General features: G+C 43.9%; 1 protein-coding gene across 2 annotated transcripts in view; it reads right to left on the reverse strand.

Annotated features, from left to right (window-relative positions):
* Window positions 1–1,409: 1,409 nt before the first annotated feature.
* TTC23 (tetratricopeptide repeat domain 23) overlaps window positions 1,410–19,064 on the reverse strand; it is a 73,812-nt gene continuing 56,157 nt past the window's right edge. For both annotated transcript variants that reach the window (XM_045560829.1, XM_045560830.1), the window contains 3 exons: window positions 18,004–18,153; window positions 3,276–3,358; window positions 1,410–2,451 (listed from right to left, as the gene is read on the reverse strand). In XM_045560829.1, coding sequence (XP_045416785.1) covers window positions 2,337–2,451; window positions 3,276–3,358; window positions 18,004–18,153 — 348 coding nt within the window. In that variant the 3' untranslated portion in view covers window positions 1,410–2,336. The remainder of the gene's footprint in view (window positions 2,452–3,275; window positions 3,359–18,003; window positions 18,154–19,064) is intronic.

Raw genomic sequence — 19,064 nt, forward strand, 5'->3', positions numbered from 1 at the left:
AAGCATGGCAGAGCATAAACCAATCGGCTTGCATTCAAACACACACTGAACAGTTTGTGGTAAAAATGTCCTCGCAGCCTGGGGGACCAGTGCCAGTAGGACATGACCAGCCATCCCATTTTGCCTGAGATGACGGTTTCCTGGGATATGGGACTTTGAGTGCTAAAACCAGGACTGTTCTGGGCACGTAACAGGACAGTTGGTTACTGTGTAAGTGCTAATTGGAAGGTTAGTTAATCACAGCCATTTCTTAGGTGCCTGAAAAAATTAAGGTGGGTTGAGACAAAGGAGTAGTGAGATATCGTTACCTATTTATACTCTTTTAGCCTTTTACCAGAAAATACAAAAACATGAATAGCTGCAGTTTTCCTCTCTTATTAACAGATTTAATAGATGGGAGACATTTGGTGGAACATTCTTAAATTCACTCTTTCCTGGGGTGGGAGTACGGGGACTAAATTTTAAAAATGTATTTTAGTTTCTATGATTCCAAGATAGTCCTCCAAGTAATACAGAAAGGAAGAGGTAACAGATCAGAATTCACATTTCTTTAAAAAACCCACTATAGAATCTTAGTTTAGGCTGCTGTGACACAAAACAATAGCCCAGGTGGGTTAAACAACAAACACTTCTCACAGTTTGGGAGGCTGGGAAGTCTCAAAGTGCCGACAGTCTTCCTGGTGAGGGCTCTCTACCTGGCGTGCAGACAGCTGCCTTCTCGCTGTGTCCTCGCATGGTGGAGAGAGATGCTCTCGTTGTCTGTCTTATAAAGGCAGTAATCAGGGTTTTGCCTCCTAACACCATCACTTTGCGGATTAGGGCTTCCACATGAAGCAGGGGAGGGGGACACAAACATTCAGTCCATAGCAGATACCACCTATATCTTCAACAACCTAAGACACTCAGTGAGTAATGACCACATCTCACACCTTCTTTGCACTTTACCATCCTCCCATGGGCCTGGGTCTGGGACTCGTGGGTACTAGCAGGGATGGCCTCAGCTGTCATGCTCCTCAGGAAGACAAAAGACCCTGCCTCTCCCCACCCTATCATGGCTCTTTTTATTTCTCCCATTTTTGGGTTGGTACCCTGCACAAATAGACCCAAAGTGATTTAGGTTTCCCACTGCGGGCCGGAGGGGAGGGGCCCTCTTAGCACCAGCCTGCAGCCTCACTGACCAGGGTGCATGGGATGTAGGGAAGAGGACGGCCCTGCCCACACCTGCACCCTGCCCTCCCCCCACCCGCCTCCCGCCAGGTGCTCCACCTCGTTCCAGCACTGGATCTCCTCATTGACGGCGTGGAGAAAGTTGCCCACAGCTTCCTGCTTGACTTTGCTATTGTCACACAACTATGGCCTCCCTGCCAGGAGGCTGAAGACCACTGTGGACATGACACCAGGTCTGTGACCACTCAAGAAGCAGCTCTAGGGCAGTGGCTGTGTTAGTCCTACCTTGGAGCGGAGGCCACAGGAAGAATGCAAAGCAGTTGGGAGTCAGCATCACCCATGGAGCCTCCTGTTTTGGGAAGCCCGACTCCTGCCTGCTTTTCTTCTCACTCCCCTACACCTGCCTCGCCTGGCCCCTGGGCCAAGCCGGGAGCACTGGCCACCTGCCCCATCCTACTCGGCTCTTTTTGTTCGCAGGTGCTACCACTGCCACCCACCGATCCCACCAGCCTTCGTTCAATACCTAGTGCCATGCTGGATGGCAACCCCATGTCCCCAGTTCTTAGCACATGCCTGGTATATGCTAAGCGCCCAAGAAAAAATTCAGAGTGACCGAGCGCAGAAATGAAGGAAGCCGTTTCTGAGGATCTCTGAGGCAGGCTTCATTTTAAGAACACATACTGGCACCAGCACTTCCAAGTTTCCCTTTATTAGCATCTCATTCTCATTTTATTCTCAATTCTTATTAGGTTTCTGTAAGAAAGGGCTTTTCCCAGAATTTTACTGTTCTAAACCTGACTCCAGACCTATGCAAGGAACTATGTATACAATCAAATGCCAACTCTACTTTCCTGCACAACTTTTGAAAAGAAGTCTTTCAGCCATGGTAGTGCTGATGGGTAAAAATTCTTGTTGGCAAGAAGAACTACTTAGGTGATAAAAATAAAAATGCTTTATAGAAGTGCCAGATCACCCTGAAGGGCGTCCACTGTCAAAATGTGGCCCATGAAAGGTTTATGGTGTCACTTGCATGTTGGAGCAAATGGTTGGCCTTGAAAATCTGTACCCTGACTGTGGAATTCCATCTTGTAGTTGGAGAAAGATTTGTACAGCACCCTAAATGGCAGTGCCCAGTCCTGCCCAAGGCTTGCTTTGGGGCGAGGGGCGTCTCAGTCTGCTGCGTTGGGCCTGGCTTTCCCCAGCATGGTGTGCCGAGGGACGCTGGTACAGAAGGCCACTTTGGCTTTTTCAGCCTGCCCTGGCTTCATGGCGACCTCAGGGGCCCTGCAAACAAGCAGAGGGTGGAGTGAGTGCAGCGCCCCCCAGCCCTCCACACGGTTTCCACAGTTGCTGAAACACATTTCATGAGAAGCCTCAGGAGGGGATGTGAGTGAGAGGAGAATCATGGCACCAGAGCATAAAACCCAAAATGTTCTCCCATCTTTCAATTCCTTGTGATCATCCTCATGGAGCTGAGGCAGTGAACCCTGAGCTGGCTCGGGGAACAGGACATGAGCAGTGAGGACTGTCAAGGTTGGGCTGGAGGACTCCTGGTTGGCTCCCCTTCCCTTCCTTAAAAGGGCACGGTGCCCCCGCTGGCTGGTCTCCTCTCCAGGCTGCTGCCCGCGGCCCTAAGCATGGGCTTGGCAGTCAGCCCCGGGGCTCTTGGCAGACCCAGGCTCTGTGAGGGGGCAGCCCCCACAGCAGGGGCTGAGGGAGATGTGGGGACTGCCTTCAGGTGCAGGCAGTGGCCTCTCCAGCGCCAGTCCTGGCAGGACAGCAGGCCAAGCCCGTGCTCTGGGCCCTCCGAGTCCCGCACGTGCCTTCACCTGCAGTGGGGTCTGGTCTGTGGGAGGACGAAATCCAGCCTGTGTTTCTGACACTATTCAAGAGCAAATTCCTCTGTAATATCTGGGCAAGGAGGATATTTACAAATATATGGGCTTTCAAAGGAACTGGTCTTACATTTAACTGCAAGTTATGGGAAGTCAGTTTGTAAAACTTCCCATGGAAGGTTCCACAGAACCTTCTAGAACCAGCTTCCTCTGAGATTCTGAATGGAAAAGGAACGAGATGCTAAGAGGAGGTGTGAGGGAAAGCCAACTCACTTGGACAGGAAGTCCACGGTCTGCTGTGTGGCCAGAGTCCTCTTGTCCTGTGCTCCGTATAAGAGGGTCTGAATCTGAAGACACTGCGGAACACCGAGTAGTGATCATGAGGTCATGGAAATGTCACTGGGAACATTTTGCATGAAAATAAAGTCTTCCTTGAATGAGAGAAAACACACTTCACTCTTTAACCCATGTTGTGACAGAATTCATGAATTCTTGGGGTTTCTCCCAGGGACCGTCTGACCTTTGCTTTGGATGTTCTGAGGGATCCAGAAAATAAATGCACAGTTTTAGCGCTATTTCATAAAACTCTCTGTATGCATAAAACTCTCTGTGGCCATCTGTATGCAAAAATATATTTAAAAGCAGTATTTTTAAAAGTAAAGGCAAGAACCTTGGTACTGCCCAGAGGATAGTCTCTAGTTTCTATTTTTAAATGGCCTTTGCTTCATCCCCAAAAAGTTTTTTTAAAAAAATAGCTTTGTTTTTTTATAAATAAATGCTTTATTTTTATATGGGCTTTCCGTACTCATTAGTACACGGCAATTTCTTAGTTATTAGGAGATAAAAATTGAGCTTATGGATTATCCAGAGCTGACTTTGGCTTGATTTCTCCCTTTTTATTTCAAGTCTTGCCATTTGCTTGTGCTAGGCCAGGGCAAACTCAAGGAGAGGATAAAGAATAAAGTTGTGCCAAAAATCGACAAAATAATTTTGAGGAAGAATGAGGTGGAGGAACTTGCTTTACTGGATGCCAAGACCTTTTATAAAACTATAGTAATTTAGGTAGTGTGGTTTTCACCCGGGGGAACAGGGCAGAGAGCCCAAGACTTGACAGATGACAACTGGCCTTGCAGGACTGGTCAGAAGAGTGGCTGGTCAATAAATTGTCCCTGGGGACAGAGACCACTGGTTTTCCAAATGGATGAAAACAGATTGCTACCCCATACTAAACCCCATACCAAAATTAATCCCAGCAAGATTTGAAGAACTAAATGTGAAATGAAAAACTTGGAGGTTTTAGATGAAAATATTGGAGAATATCTTTATGATCTTGAGGTAGGGAAGCATTTCTTAGACAAGATCTGGACAAAGCAAAAATAAAAGACTGATAAAATGTAACTATATGAAAACTCAAAACATCTGTGCACCAAAATTCACCATAAGCAGAGTACAAAGACAAACCAGACTATAGAAAGATATTTGCAATGCTGAGCAGAGAAAGGTTTAACATTCAGTATACATAAAGAACTCCTATAAGATAATGAGAAAAAAATAAAACCAAATAACCTCTCAATGGAAAAATGATCAAAAGATATAAACATATTATTCAAAGAGTTGAAAACTGACCAATAAACTTGCTTAATCTCACTAATAACCAGAATTGCAAACTAAAACTTTAATGAGGTAGGTCCCACTTTACCTGTCAGATTGCAAAACTTATACTCTGATGATACCTACTTTTGTCAAATATGCAATGCAACAAGAACTCTTATATATTGATGGTGAGTGTTAAAATTGGTATAAATCCTTTGTAGAACAATTTAGCAACATTTAGTAAAGGATATATAAATTGTGATACATATGTAGGTATATGTATGTGATATCACACAAATGTTTGATATGTGTATGTGTGTTTATGTACCCACACAGATGAATCTCATGATTATACAGTCAAGGAGAAAAAGAAACTTGCAGATGAATGCATATAGTATATATATGAAGTCTTAAAACATGCGAAACAAAACCGTAGTAAAATAAGAAGAGCATGGGAACGATAAGCAATTCAGGATAGCAGTTATCTGGGGACTCCAACTATACCTGTCATGTTTTATTCTTACATTGAATAGTGAGTTCAAAGTTTGCTATATTATCCATACTTTTTTGCATATCTTAAATATTTCATAATATATTTTTAAAAGATTGAATTAATTTTCCTGCATGGTAACAGCTTGAGTCAAAGTTTGAGAGTTTGGGGACTTAGTATTGAAGACTGTTTATTCATTTTGATCTGCCAGCCATTTTTAGGTCTTCAAAAAAATTAAAATGCAAGCAGCCAAAGGGCTTTGTCTTTCTATGCTGTGGAAAATATCAAAACTGTATGAAATGTTTCAATCTGAGGAATTGAGAATGTAGTTCTGGAATCTGAGAATGTGACTGTCTTTTGGAGGAAGGAAATAGACAAGACTGACAGGATTTTTTCAATATTCACTATTTCTTAGTTGAATTATCTAGCACGAAGAAGTTGTAAACTCTATTACTTTATTTAGTACAAAATTCAAATTCTGCAAAGGCAAGGATCCCAGCCCCTCCACCCAACAAGCCCCTGCCTTTCTAAATCTGTACTGGGGTCTTGGCCTGGCTGAGGGAATGAGCTGCTCATTCCACAGGGTTGAGACAGCCTTGCTTTAACCCACAGATAGATGGTGGTGACCCTGGAAATTTAGGAACTTTGAGAAAGCTCTGTTGCTTTGAGGGGAGGGGCTGGGGACGAGTTTTCGACACCCATGATACTTGATGGAAACCCTTCCAGCACGCTGCTTGGGTTATAGCTCTTGGAAGCCAGGGTACATCTCCCCAGTAATGAGGCCAGGCTCACTCCACACAGGGCCTGGCAGAGGCAGAGGTGCTCAGAGAGGGACAGTGAGCAAGAGAGGAGGCAACCTCTTCCCTTCACTCCCTGCCAGCAAGTGAGAAGCTCTCTCTCTAACGCTTCTTGCCAGAACAGACTTAATTTTCTCCTCCATGCCCAGAAATACATACAGTCACTGTAAAAGATCAGGGCTAATTTTAAAGCCACCCAAACTTCCCTGTTTACATATTTATGAGTGCCTCCGATGCAGCTCATTTTGAGAGGAACTGATGTCGACATGGCTTGGTGTTAATTCATTCACTGTGGCATTAGGATTTTACTGACATGATAACAATTAGTGGAGACAGTCTGAGGTCTCATTTCACTCTGTCTTAACAGATGGCCTTTCAAATCTAAGGCTGAGGAGGAATTTCTATCCCACCCCTTTGGTGATTGAAGCTTCTTCTCCCTGGCCCCTCATTCCCCAGAGAAAGAGATATCAATTCGTGGAATATGCAAGAATTCCCAGGAAGAATGAGAAGGCAATTGGTAACGTTAATACAAATTCTTAGTGGTTCTGCTAACCACCCTCATTTCTTCCAGACCTTGTGTGCTGATCATTTTCACTGGGGGTATTAGGTTAGTAGAGAGAATGGAGTTAGGAGAGAGGATCATGGTTGGGTCAATGATCCTTTTCAATGATCAAGCCTGGGCTGGGCGTGGTGGCTCACACCTGTGATCCCAGCACTTTAGGAGGCTGAGGTAGGAGGATGGCTTGAGGCCAGGACCTTGAGACCAGCCTGAGGAACATAGTACAAAAAATAAAAAAATTATCTGGGCATGGTGGGGCACACCATAGCTAGCTACTCAGGAGGCTGAGGCAGGAGGATCGCTTGGGCCCAGAAGTTTGAGGCTGCAGTGAGCTGTGATCATGCCATTGCACTCTACCTGGGCAACAGAATGAGACCCTGTCTCTTAAAAAAAAAAAAAATTAAGCCCTAGAGAGGTGAGTCCCAACCCCATGCTACCCTAGACCCCATTTAAGACCCTTCTCTTTCTGGTATTAATAGATATTTTCCCCTAAGACTACTTATCCTTACTAAGGAAATCTGCCTAAAATTCCAGCAGAAGTGAGAAGTGATGCAAAGGGGTGTAAACTAGGAGACAGAAACAGATCCTCAGCCCCTCCGTAACTCCTTTAGGATTCTAGTGCCCAAGGAGGCAAGAGCAGGCATCAAGGCAGGAGAAAATGGTTCATCCATCAACTGAACTGCTCTTCAAAAGATACTTTTTTAAGTAGCAAAAATAATCCATTACAGAATTCTATTAGAAAATGTTTTCTATAGCTGTGTATTTATCTAAGAAACATAAATTGAATTTTCTAATGTTCTGCTGCTCTTAGCTAAATTCACCTAAGCATTTTTGTGTGAAGAAGGTGTTTCAATTCTTTTGTTAAAAACATAGGTATTGACAGAGATGAAGTCAATAAATGTTAATTGAACCTACTGGGAACCAGGCTTCATAAACATCTCGCTGAGCTAAGTAAAGAACTCGCCAAACCTTGACATTAGAACATTCTCCACCATAAATAAAGGTATTATGTGCTCTCCAGATTCTTCCAAGAGGCCATGGGCACTCTTCTTTGAAATCAGCCACTAAAGAGTATTTCTTACTTTTCTTTAAAGTGAACAATAAACTGAAATTCTTAGTATCTAGGCGAATTTTAGGGAGCCATTACATGGCTGTTATTCTCTTTGATTTTATAAGCAAGGGTTGTGAGAAGTCAGTTGTGTTTTTCTATTATTCCTTAAATAGCAAACAGGGAGCTTTTCCTTCCCTTGCAGAAAGACAAAAGGGAATGCCCCCTTTTATACTAGCCTGCAGGCTGTCCCCACACGGCGGGGGGGGGGGGGGGAGGGGGGGGGGAGGCATGTTTGTCTTGCTCATCTTTGTGTTCCAGGGCCTTGCACAGTCCCTGGCACACAAGCAGATGCAATATTTACAAAATGAACTAATGATTATATAGGTGAACAAACAGATGAGCTGAGGAAATTTTTATATGGAGCCTTAAGACATGGTTGGACCATGGGGCTCCCCTGATTCATCAGTTACTAAAATGTAAGGAAGTTCCACTGTGAGTACGGTGTGAAAAACCTTCAAAATCATAATCCAGGCAAGCTCGAGGATAGGAAGGATGCTGTTCACTACTTGCTGCTTTCTCTTAGGAGTCATCCATAAAGCTAGGGTAGTTAAGAGATTATCTTAGGCATCTGATGCAAACTTTAAAAATTATTTTTGATATGAATCTGAGGTCTGAAAGCTGGGTTTCTAAGGAGCCAAGGAAGCTGGGATAGAGGCCATCAGTTTTGCTGTCTTCCTAGCTATGGCCAATCTCTATGCCCTGGAGCTAATACCCCTCCCTTTGTGAACAAGGGTGGCTCAGTTGCAGCAGTGGTGTGGGGGTGAGCTGACTTGGTACACTCTGGCTTGAAAAAACCACTGTAGTTAGATACCCACACTCACAAGGAAGCACATTTTCTGTTTGGGGTGGGGGTTGGATCTCTGACAACGTGTAGTCATTGCTCAGGGCCATTTTCACAGCAGCACCCTGCAGAAGTAGATCGATGGTGTCTCCCTTCCTCCCTTGACCTCCAGCCTAAGGTCCTGGAATCGCATCATAATTTCTCTTGGGGAGTTGCAGACAGTGAAAGTGCTGATGGAACACGTCCTACTTATGAACAGAGGCAGTGCAGCAAGGACTGCAACTAAAGAGTCATCTAAGTTGCAAGACTACATGACTCCATAATAGAAAATTGGGAAAGACATGCTTTTTCATGCCTGGTAAGGATCCAAGCCAAGCTTGTCATGCTATTACTTGTATTTTGTCTTTACGTGAAATGAAAAACAAAGCCAGAGTAAGCTAAGTTTTTAAAAACTGCTCTAATGCCGAGGATCTGAAATCACGGCTCTTCCATACACATATTACTTGAGACCAGATTACGTCCACGGGAGAGAAATTACCCAGAAACTCATGAATTGTGCTTCTGTATCCATGTCAATTCCCAAGGCCAATAAAGAGAAAAGAAGACTTCAGCAACCTTAATACGTGCAAGTGTTTAAAGAAATACTAATATGCTTTCATTTACCAATCATTAAAGGCAGGCACAAATGACTAACTCGGGGAAATTGAAAGTATAAACCAAAACACAATTCATCAGACAACCCTCCCCTGTAAAAACAGTCAGGGGCGGTGGGTGGTTTTCTCGAGCCAGTCAGAAACCAGCCTTGTCCTCAGCGGACCCTTGTCTTCCTCCACACCGGCTCCCTCCTGCAGCACATTTGCCGAGCACCTGCAGTGTGCCAACCCCGTGCCCGCGTCAGTGACAGAGCAGAGAATGAGCAGATTTGGGCCTCGCTGTCAGTGGGCTTCCAACGTGGTGGGGGATGCAGACATTTAAAAATGTGTAAATAAACACGTCACAATAATTTAGGATTAAGAGCTATAAAAAAGATGGGGTTATGAAAAAAATACAGGCCGGGGGGGGGTGTCGGTGATGGTTGAGGGTACTTGGGCCAGCAAAGGGCTTTGTGAGGAGGTGACACTGGAGTTGAGACCTGAGGGACAGGGAGTCAGCCAGGAGATGAACATGGGGCAGGAGAGGAGATGGTGACGGTGGGCTCCCAGGGAGAAGGAATTCCAAGAGTGTGAGGGAACACACCCCTGCATCCTCCCCTCCTTCTGTCTCCCTCTCTTTCTCTGTTTTTCTGTCTCTCTCTTTCTCTTACACCCCTGCAGCTCCCTTATATGGAGGGCCACTAATCCTGAGGACTGATGCACCAGTAGGTGGCTAGGGAGCGTCCCATGAGGGAAACACAGGTCAGGTGGGAAGGGACCCCAGGCTTTGCAGGGAAATGGAAGATGAGGGAGAAAGGAAGGAAGGCTCAGGCACTGCCACCCACATAGCTGCGCAGAGCTGACCCTTGCAGAAAGCTCTCCCTGAGTATCTCCTGGGTGCCAGCCCTGGGAGCATGGACGTTGTCCTTGCCGTCTGCCTCACTCCTCACCTCCAGGTTGCCAAGTGCCATGGGCTCTATGTCCTTATCGACATCCCTCGACTGCCCCATGACTTTGCTCCATCCCCTGGCCACTGACTTGGAGCAAGCTACCATCGTGTTTCTCCAGGACAACTGCAACACAAATATTTAGAAAACAAATGTATGAGCAGGACTTGCTATGGAGAGAAATTCTGCTGTGTGCCCACACAGAAACGGAGGCTTCTTTTTCAAGCAGATAGCCAGCTTTTTGTAGAAAGGTTGGATGTGCCTAATTCTGAGCCAGCCAGAGCAAGGGATGAGGACTCTCTAAAGGCTGAACCTTCCGAGCTGCCTTTTCTCGGCATATTTTCCTGTTGACATGGAGCTCAGTGATCTCGCTCAGTCCTTCCTAAGTCTGTGGAATCCACACCAACCATTCCTGACCATTGCTCTTTCAACTTCTTTAAGGTTACACTGAATTTATATGGTAGGAGACTCTGCCTTTTCCTCCACCCCTGGCAATCCACCCATAAACCCACTGTTATCCCGCATCCAGCGAGGCTCTGAGAAATCCCTCCATAGCCTCAGGTGGGACAGTCTATCCAGACACACAGTTCTGCTCCCCTCTAGACCTTGAGGCCAACTGAGGAACTTCCAAGGCATTGTGTACTCACCAAGCCACAGTTCTTACTGTGTTCTGATATTTGAGGAGCATTTCCACGGCAAATGTAGCCTTGCCTGTGGGCAGTCTGTGTACATGCAGAGGGGCGCTGTGCTGGGTGCTGTAGTTGGGGGCCTGACCTCAGGAGAGTACCTCTTCCCTGTAGCTAGTGACCCCAGGACAGCCTGTGGCCATGGACCTGGAATTCTCATTTCCACCCAGCCTATAGCATGCGAGGGAGGCTCCACATTTCTCCCCAAGAAGTTTAAGAATGAATGACCTTGACCCCTTTAATTATCAGCTCTCATTCTCGTGTTACATCAACAAATTTACGAATATCTTCAAGTCATGAGTCCTTGAAGAGTCTTTAAGCACACTTTTCAACCCAAGAACAAAACTTTTTATACAAAATTAATGTCATCATGACCTTCCTCTCTGTAAAAAAGGTGGACTGCTAAAGCCCAACACTGGGTTAGTCAAAGACGATTAGAAAAATCAGGATCATGGATGAATGATGCTCTACATGTGAAAACAACGTGCACTGACATGGTGGCTCTGTGGGGACTCCAACTTAGCTCTGGACTTTTTGCTGTATTCGGGGCAACAAGGAAAACACCAGATATGCCAAAGGAAAAGTAAGATGAAGCAGGCCATTGACGGAACTATAGGATACGAATAGTATATAAAATATGGCATAAAATATGGCTGTCTCTAAGAAGGCCCCATGTGTTTGGCCAGTTGGAGGAATGGCTGGAACACAGCAGGAACCTGATGGCCAGTCTGCAGTCTCCATCTTGACCCGTGACCACAGAATACCTTTCTAGTGTTGGCTTTCTTGCGTATGACCAATGAATAAAAACCATGTTCCATCTCCTTTCTTCGAAAGATTCATTGTAGCAGGCTTTGAATTTTTTAGAGAAAGGGGGTTACATAAAATTCTGTTATTCTTTTATGGAAATGTTTAATGCTCACAGCCATAAACCAGTGAGACAGTGGAACGAACCCTGCTAATGATAGTACCTAATATGGAGGCCGGATTAAGAAAGGACCCAAACCTGACCTCATACTGTCCTTGGGCCCAGCATACTCCCGAGCTGTTACTGACCTATGAAACAGACTTCAGGAATTCTTTTCACAGCGTTTTTACCCGGAGGAAAATGTTGGCAATGATGCCCATCCTAGAATCAAACCAGGTTTCTATGTTGCAAAAGTATGTGAACTTTTGCTGTGGAAATTTCCATCTGGAGCCAACAGACTTCTCCGATTTTCCCCAGCAGGCAGAAGCCTTTAAAAGACAGATCAATAATATAATACGGTTTCCTTTCCAGTAATTTAATCCCGCTGTCTGCTTTGTTTCCCATGCCTTCCTGTTTTTCGTTTTTCATGCCCACAGGACCATGCCTGGCCCTTTCAGCACAGGAGGGTACATCTGGAAAGCCACTATTCAGCCAGTTCCCGCTACTGAGTTGCAAACTTAGGGGATGCAGCTGTCGTGATAAAAACAAGAGAAACACTCGGCCAGTGTTTAGCTTTAGAAAGCTGCTGGCTTCACAGAGCCCAGTGCTAAATATGGCATTTGACAAACTCCAGTCAGCAGCAGATGTGAAAAACATGTTTAAAGTCCTCGTCTATGCCCTGGTGTTCCCAGAGTGGCCAGCCCTGTCCTCGGATGGGTACATGTGGAGAACAGCTCTTCGTGAATACACACTCTCACCTTTTCTCTCTGCATCTGGCAAATGGCCAGATATCTTTACAATATCAAAGCCATTGTTTTCAGGACTGATGGTTAATGAGGCCAAACTAAGGGAAAACAAGGTCAGCAACTTCCACTACAGGTTTTAGGAGTGATGCAATCTGACAGTTTCTTGAAGCTGAACTGATTTTCAGCCCTCAGGTGGCAGCATGGCCTAGAGCAGCGGTTTTCAGCCTCCCCCAAGGAAGTGGGCCAACATGCACATCCCTGGGCCCCTGGCCCTGCTGCAGAGACTCCCATTAGGAAGGCAACCTTGATGCAGGGGGCTCAAGACCCACACTTGGTGAACCAGTAGCATAAAGGAAAGAGCTGGGCCTTCTTAAGAGTAACCTGCCCATATACAGTTGACTTAATTCTACGAGCCTCAGGTCTCTTCTCTGTAAAACAGGGCTATATCCACAGGGTTGCTGTGAAAATCAGGAATGATGTATGAGCCTGGCCCCAAGCACCAGGCCAGCCCCAAGGGGAGCCAGGGGAGAGAGTATGAAGGTCTGTGTGGCCCTGCTCAGCCCTGCTGAAGTTTCTGTGTACCTCTGTTATCATTAGCCACCTTTCACCAATCTGGGGTCCCTCCCCTGCCTGCAGTTGAGTGGCTGGGCTGAACCAATGGAAGAGTTTTTCCAGACATCATCTGCCCTCTTCAGGGGAGATATGGGGGCGGGGAAGGAAAGCAAGGATTCCCCATGGCAGGCACCACCTTGGGCACCTGGCTCTGCCTTCTCCTCCCTCGTGCAGTGGTGCTCGTGGTGGGAGGACGGTGCTCACGGCAGCCTGCGCTAGGGCACTGTCCGGCACTCATGAGAGCAGCCTCACTCCACTCACCTCACCTGGTCCCTGGAACAACTGTGGGAAGGAATGAAGGCAGGTGTTTCTGTTATCTCCATTTTACAGATGAGGAAACTGAGGCCTCTGCATCAATTCTTGGTCTACTCCATTCCATTCTCAACATTTGCCTCACAGTGATTTTCTTAAAAATCCAAAGGACAACTATAGACCTTTTGTGCCCTGTTTAAAATTCCCTCAACAGCTCCCAGCTGCTTAGAGCAAGATTTGGAAAACTTTTTCTGCAAAGGGCCAGATGGTAAATATTGTAGGCTTTGTGGTCCAAGAGACAAAATCGAGGCTACAAGGTAGGTACAAGACTTATACAATAAGAGAGAACAAATTTCCACAAGTTTTCTGATTGATTAAATTCAAGATACAATTATGAGCAGTCCCCCCCCCCCCCGTATAGTTCTACTAATGAGAAGAATAGATTCATTTTGGGGGGGGGAGCACCATGTTCCTACTTAGTTGAAGTTCAAAGTTAGTATCTCCTAGCATCAAATTGGTTGCAAATGATCATTTGTAAAAAGCATTTTTAGCTCAAGGGCCACACAAAAGCAGGTGGAGGGCTGGATTCGGCCTGGGGGCCATAGTTGGGGACCCTTTCTTAAAGGATCAAGTCTCAGCGCCTTAACCTGACAAACCTGCCACAGAGACTCACCCTCATGCCTTTCCTCCTCAGTCAGCTTCAACTGCTTTTTGTTCCTTATATGTACTTTGTTCTCTTGGCCAGGAGCGTCCTTCTATCCCATTTCCCAGCCTGGGAATTCCTGCGTCTCCCAGTCTAAACTCTTTTTCAGGACTACTTATCTGGACACCTTCCTTAAATCCCATCCCTCCCATCATCCCGGTATAGACCTGCAGCGTGGAACTCAGCACATAATATACTTGGGGGGTTACAGCCTGCAACTCTCCCATTGATCTGGAACATTCTTAAGGGAAGGGGCTGCTTCATTTCTATTATTTCCACTGCGCATGCTCCAAAATAGGGAGGGGGTTTTAGCGTCCCTGTCCCACGTCTTCTGACTATGTGATTGTGCCATCTTCACCCTGGGCCACCCAGCTACCTTGAAAGCACCATGTTCCTACAGGCCACCACTCTGCTGGCTGCAGCCGAATGACCCAGGGGTGGGCACTGGATTCTAGCCAGGCCTATCAGTCTTTCCCTGGGGTCTTTCAAGATGAGACAAGAACAGGCACAGGGGTAGGATGTAAAACTCTCCATGGTCTCCATCTTGAGGGAAGACACTGCCACGAGAGAGGAGGAGGATGTGCAGAGAGAAGCAGGGAGGCGACCTGGGCAGAAGGGGGCCTCTGGACGTCAGTGTGGCTTCTGCAGGTCCTTCCCTGCCTGCTACTCCTCTGGCTGTTCTGCCCTTCTCTGGACACCGTAAGACAATAGATGCCCCTTTATGCCTGAGCTAGTTTCCATTGTATTCTGCCAGTGGCAACCCAAACACTCCTACTGTACTGATCTTGGCATTCTCCCCTCTGTGCCACTAGATTCCAAACTTTTTTTAAGCCTAGGACCCCCTTGTTCAAAAAACAAATCTTACTCGGAAGCTCATGATGTGAAATAGATGATGGTGTGGTGTAGACTGTATAGTACAGACAGTCTGGTGCTAAATCTCCACTCTAACTACCCTTCGCTGTGTGATTAAGGCCCAGATACTTCCTTCTCAGCCTCGGTTTCCTGCTTTGTAAAATACTGTAGGGTTTAAATGAGTTAATATATATACATCATTTAGCACGGCGCCAGTGGTATAACAATCACTCAAGAAGAATCAGCTATTATTATATGGAAGTGAGGGATGGGGACACACTGAGCAACTGCCACCCTCAGCTTTCCTTCTCATCTCTCCCCTCGTGTGTGTAACATTATTAAAAATGATTGATTTAATATATGCCTTCCTGGCTAGACTGGCCACTCAAAAAGACAAGCAGCATATTTGTCTTGGTCACTGTTTTTTCCCCAGCTCTGGCTAACACAGTAACTGGCCCATAGAAGGGCCCAGTAACTATTTATTGACTAACTGATAACAGGTATGTATCATCTCCATAGGTACCACACATGTTACCAAATCTGGCGCCTTTTGCAGTGGAATCAGAAAAGTCATAAAAGGAGAAAAAGGATTGATTTATAGGACAGCCCATTCAGAACTAAAGTTAATTCTTTTGGTTCAGTCAGCTATGGTACTGAGAGATTCCCAGGTTTTCCTCACTTAAAAACTAATTAATGTAAGACATAACATATGAGATACATTTAAGGCAATACTAGGCCATAAACACTTAGATCAATAAAAATAAAAACAAATGAAATTCCCAACTCATAAAGATAGAAAAAAAAAAAAAACTTTGACAAAGCAAAGCAAAATAAGGTATAGGCCAGAAATAATGTTGACAAAATCAGAAATTAATGAAATAGAGAACAGGAAGACAATAAACCTACAGAGTTAAAATCTTAGTTCTTTGAAAAAATTAACAAAATAGAAAAACCACAAACTAACTCAGTCAAGGAAAAAGGGAGAAAACCCAAATATAAAGCTAAGAAATTACAATGGAAAAATATAATAACTGTTAAAAAGTGGAAAATTTAAAAATTCATGAGACTACTTTGCAAATCCCTATGTAAACATATCCAAAAATGTAAATGAAATTGACAATTACCTAAAAAAATACAGTTTACCAAAATGACCCCATTAAAGATAGAAAGCTTCAACATACCACTTTTTGTAGAAGAAATAAAGAAAATTATCAAGGAATTTTCCCACAATAAAAGCACCAGGCCTAAAGATTTCATAGGAGACACAAATCTTCAAAGAGCAGATATTAATAGTTTCAGTGCTACATAAATTCTTTCAGTGCATGAAAAATAAAGGTAAACTTCCAAATCATTTTTATGAAGCAAATATAACATTGATACTTAAACAAATATCACATACAAATATTGGTACAAAAATACTAAAATAAATATTAGCAAACATCTGCTATGGTTTCGATGTATCCTCCAACAAGCTTGTGTTGGAAACTTAATCTCCAGAGCAACAGTGCTGGGAGGTAGACCCTAATGAGAGGGGATTAGGCTATGAGGACTCTACCCTGATGAACAGACTAATACTATTATCTCGGGACTGGTTTCATTGTAAAAGGCTGAGTTTGGTGCTCTTTTCTCTCTCTCTCTCACCCTCTCTTGCCCTTCTGCCTTCCACTAAGAGATGAGGCAGCAAGAAGGCCCCTGCCAATGCCAGCCCCTCAATCTCAGACTTCCCAGAACTGTGATAAATAAATTTTTCTTTATAAATTACCCAATCTCTGGTATTCTGTTATAGCAGCACAAAACAGACTAAGACAATATGATATTAAGAAAATAATTCAACATGACTAACGGGGATTTATTTCTGGAATGCAAGGTTCATTCAGTGTTATAGTAAAATACACCATATTAAGTGATCTAAGAAGAATCATCTGATAATCTCCATTGACACTGAAAAAGCTTTTGATAAAATTCAACACTTTTAATTTAAAAAATTTATGGAAACAGAAGTTGATGGATGCTTCCTTAACATGATAAAATATATAAACCTTAGCTCTAAAGCCAGCATCTATTCAATGAAGAATCACTAGAGGCATTTGCGCTAAGATCAGGAACAAAGCAAAAATGCCCATTATCTCCATTACTATTTATTATTTATTATACTGGAGGCATGAGCCAATGCAATTAGACAAGAGAAATCAATTAGAGACATAAGAATTAGAAAACATAAAGTAAAGCTATATCTATTTGCAGATGACGTAATAGTATACCTTGAAAACCTGGGAGAATCAATGCTTAGATTAACTCAAGCAATAAAATAACTAAGCAATTAGCTGTATATAAAATTAACACAGAGAAACCAATTGTGCTCATATGTACAAAAATGAGTCAAAAACATAATAATGGATAAATCTTCATTTATAATAGTAATAAAGAAGATAAAATGCTTAGAAATAAACTTAATAAGAAATGTACAAAATCTATACGAGGAACACCTTTAAATGTGCCTGAAAGGTACAAAAGTAGACATGAACAAATGGAAAGATACCCCTTATTCTTGGATAGAATGACTCAACATCACAGAGATGTCAATTCTCCCAAAATTTATATACAAATAATACAATAAAATGCCAGCAAACTCTTTACAGAACTAGACAAATTAATAGAGAAATTCACGTAGAAAAATAAACATGCAAGAATATCTAGAATCCCCAAAAACCAGAAGGGGTGTCTAGTCCTACTACATATTAAATTATTCTATAAAATCTCTATCATTAAACCTATAAGATACTGGCACATGAATAAACAGAAAGACTAGAGGAATAGAATAGAAATCCAGAAATAGACTCAAGTACATATGGAAATTCAGTATATGATGGAGGTGTTATCTTAAATCACTGGTGCATAGATGGGCTCTTTAATGAAACAGTGCGGGACAACTGGGTAGCCATTTGGAGAAAAGACAGCAGTAATTGCAAACCTCACACCACCCACACAAATAAATTCCAAATTAAAAAAATAATAATGGAAGAAAACATAAAAGAATTCTTCTATAAGCTCAGTATACAGAAAGAACACGATAAAACTTAAGATTGATACATTATATTATGTACAAATAAAGAATACTTGCATGGTAAAATTACTTGATAATTCATTTTTAAAATATACATGTCTAAGAGGATTACTATATCTTTTACCCAAAAAGATTTACCACAAAAGTGATGTCCTCTTACCTAAACAAGCCACTTACAAAGTTCCATTTAAAGGAGTGAGGTGGAGGGAGAGAAATTGACGTGTGGAGGCGGGAAGAGCCTAGCCTTGTGTCAGTATTGGCTCCAGCCTTACCTTCTTCAGTTTCCTGTGGGCCCCACTGTGGTTCCCCTGCACCAGGTCTGCCCCACTCAGGAACCGGTATGTCTCTGCCACCTCGGGACTGAAATCGCCAAATGCTCCCACTTTGGCTTCCAGGGACTCTTTCAGGATTGAGGTTGCTCTCTGTGAAATGGACAAAAAGTTGTCTGGTGGAAGAGTTCAAAGGCTGATTAGGATCAGTGTTTCTTAAGAAAATTATGTTCAAACTCCTGGGCTCAAGGGGAAAAAAAATTATATTTTCAGTTTTTCCGGAATGGGTTTGGTAGTCCCCCGAGCTGAGCCTACTCTCCTCTGGTGGAACAGGAGATGGAAAGAACGTGTAGGGGGAGAGGTGTAAACTCTGGAGGGGAATGCATAAATGACATCTGGTGGCAAAAGCCCAACTCAGCTATTACAGGAGTCCACTTCCATTGAGTAGTAAGAGCAAAAGCTACCAAGTCCTTGTGTCAGGAACTGTACAAAGAGTTGATGTGTGTGATCTCATTTAATTCTCACTGCCTTCTTCAGATAGGTACAATTTTAATCCTCATTCGACAGAGGAGGAAACTGAGGCACAGAGCAGTCAGGAAACTTGCTCAGAGCCAATCACTCAGCCGTGGCGTAGCTAGGATCTGAATCCAGCCGATAGCTTTAATACTGTTTAGTTCCACACCCCTCTTCCTCTGTACAGGCTGCCTTTCTTACAGAAATGAAAACTACAGTGTTCCCTGGCAACTTATCTACTTACAGAACATCCAGAACATTCTAGCTTAGGAAACCAAAATTAAACATTCCAACATGACATGACATTTTGTTAGGTTTATCCAGTTTGTCTGTACCAACATGGAATAAAAAATATGAGTTGGTCAGAACACTGTATTTTCTAATATTAATTTCTTCAGACACCAAGACATGCGGGGGTAAAACTCCCACACTTTCTCCAGAAACTCTTCCACAGTCTCCTACATGAAGGCACAGTTACAGCTGCAGAACAGGAATGCTGAATTTAACCGCCAAACAAAGCAGGGACCGGCGAAGGCGCTGCCCCCGGCACA

The sequence above is a fragment of the Lemur catta genome, chromosome 9 (assembly GCF_020740605.2).
Source record: "Lemur catta isolate mLemCat1 chromosome 9, mLemCat1.pri, whole genome shotgun sequence".
In the NCBI taxonomy this organism is placed as follows: domain Eukaryota; kingdom Metazoa; phylum Chordata; class Mammalia; order Primates; family Lemuridae; genus Lemur; species Lemur catta.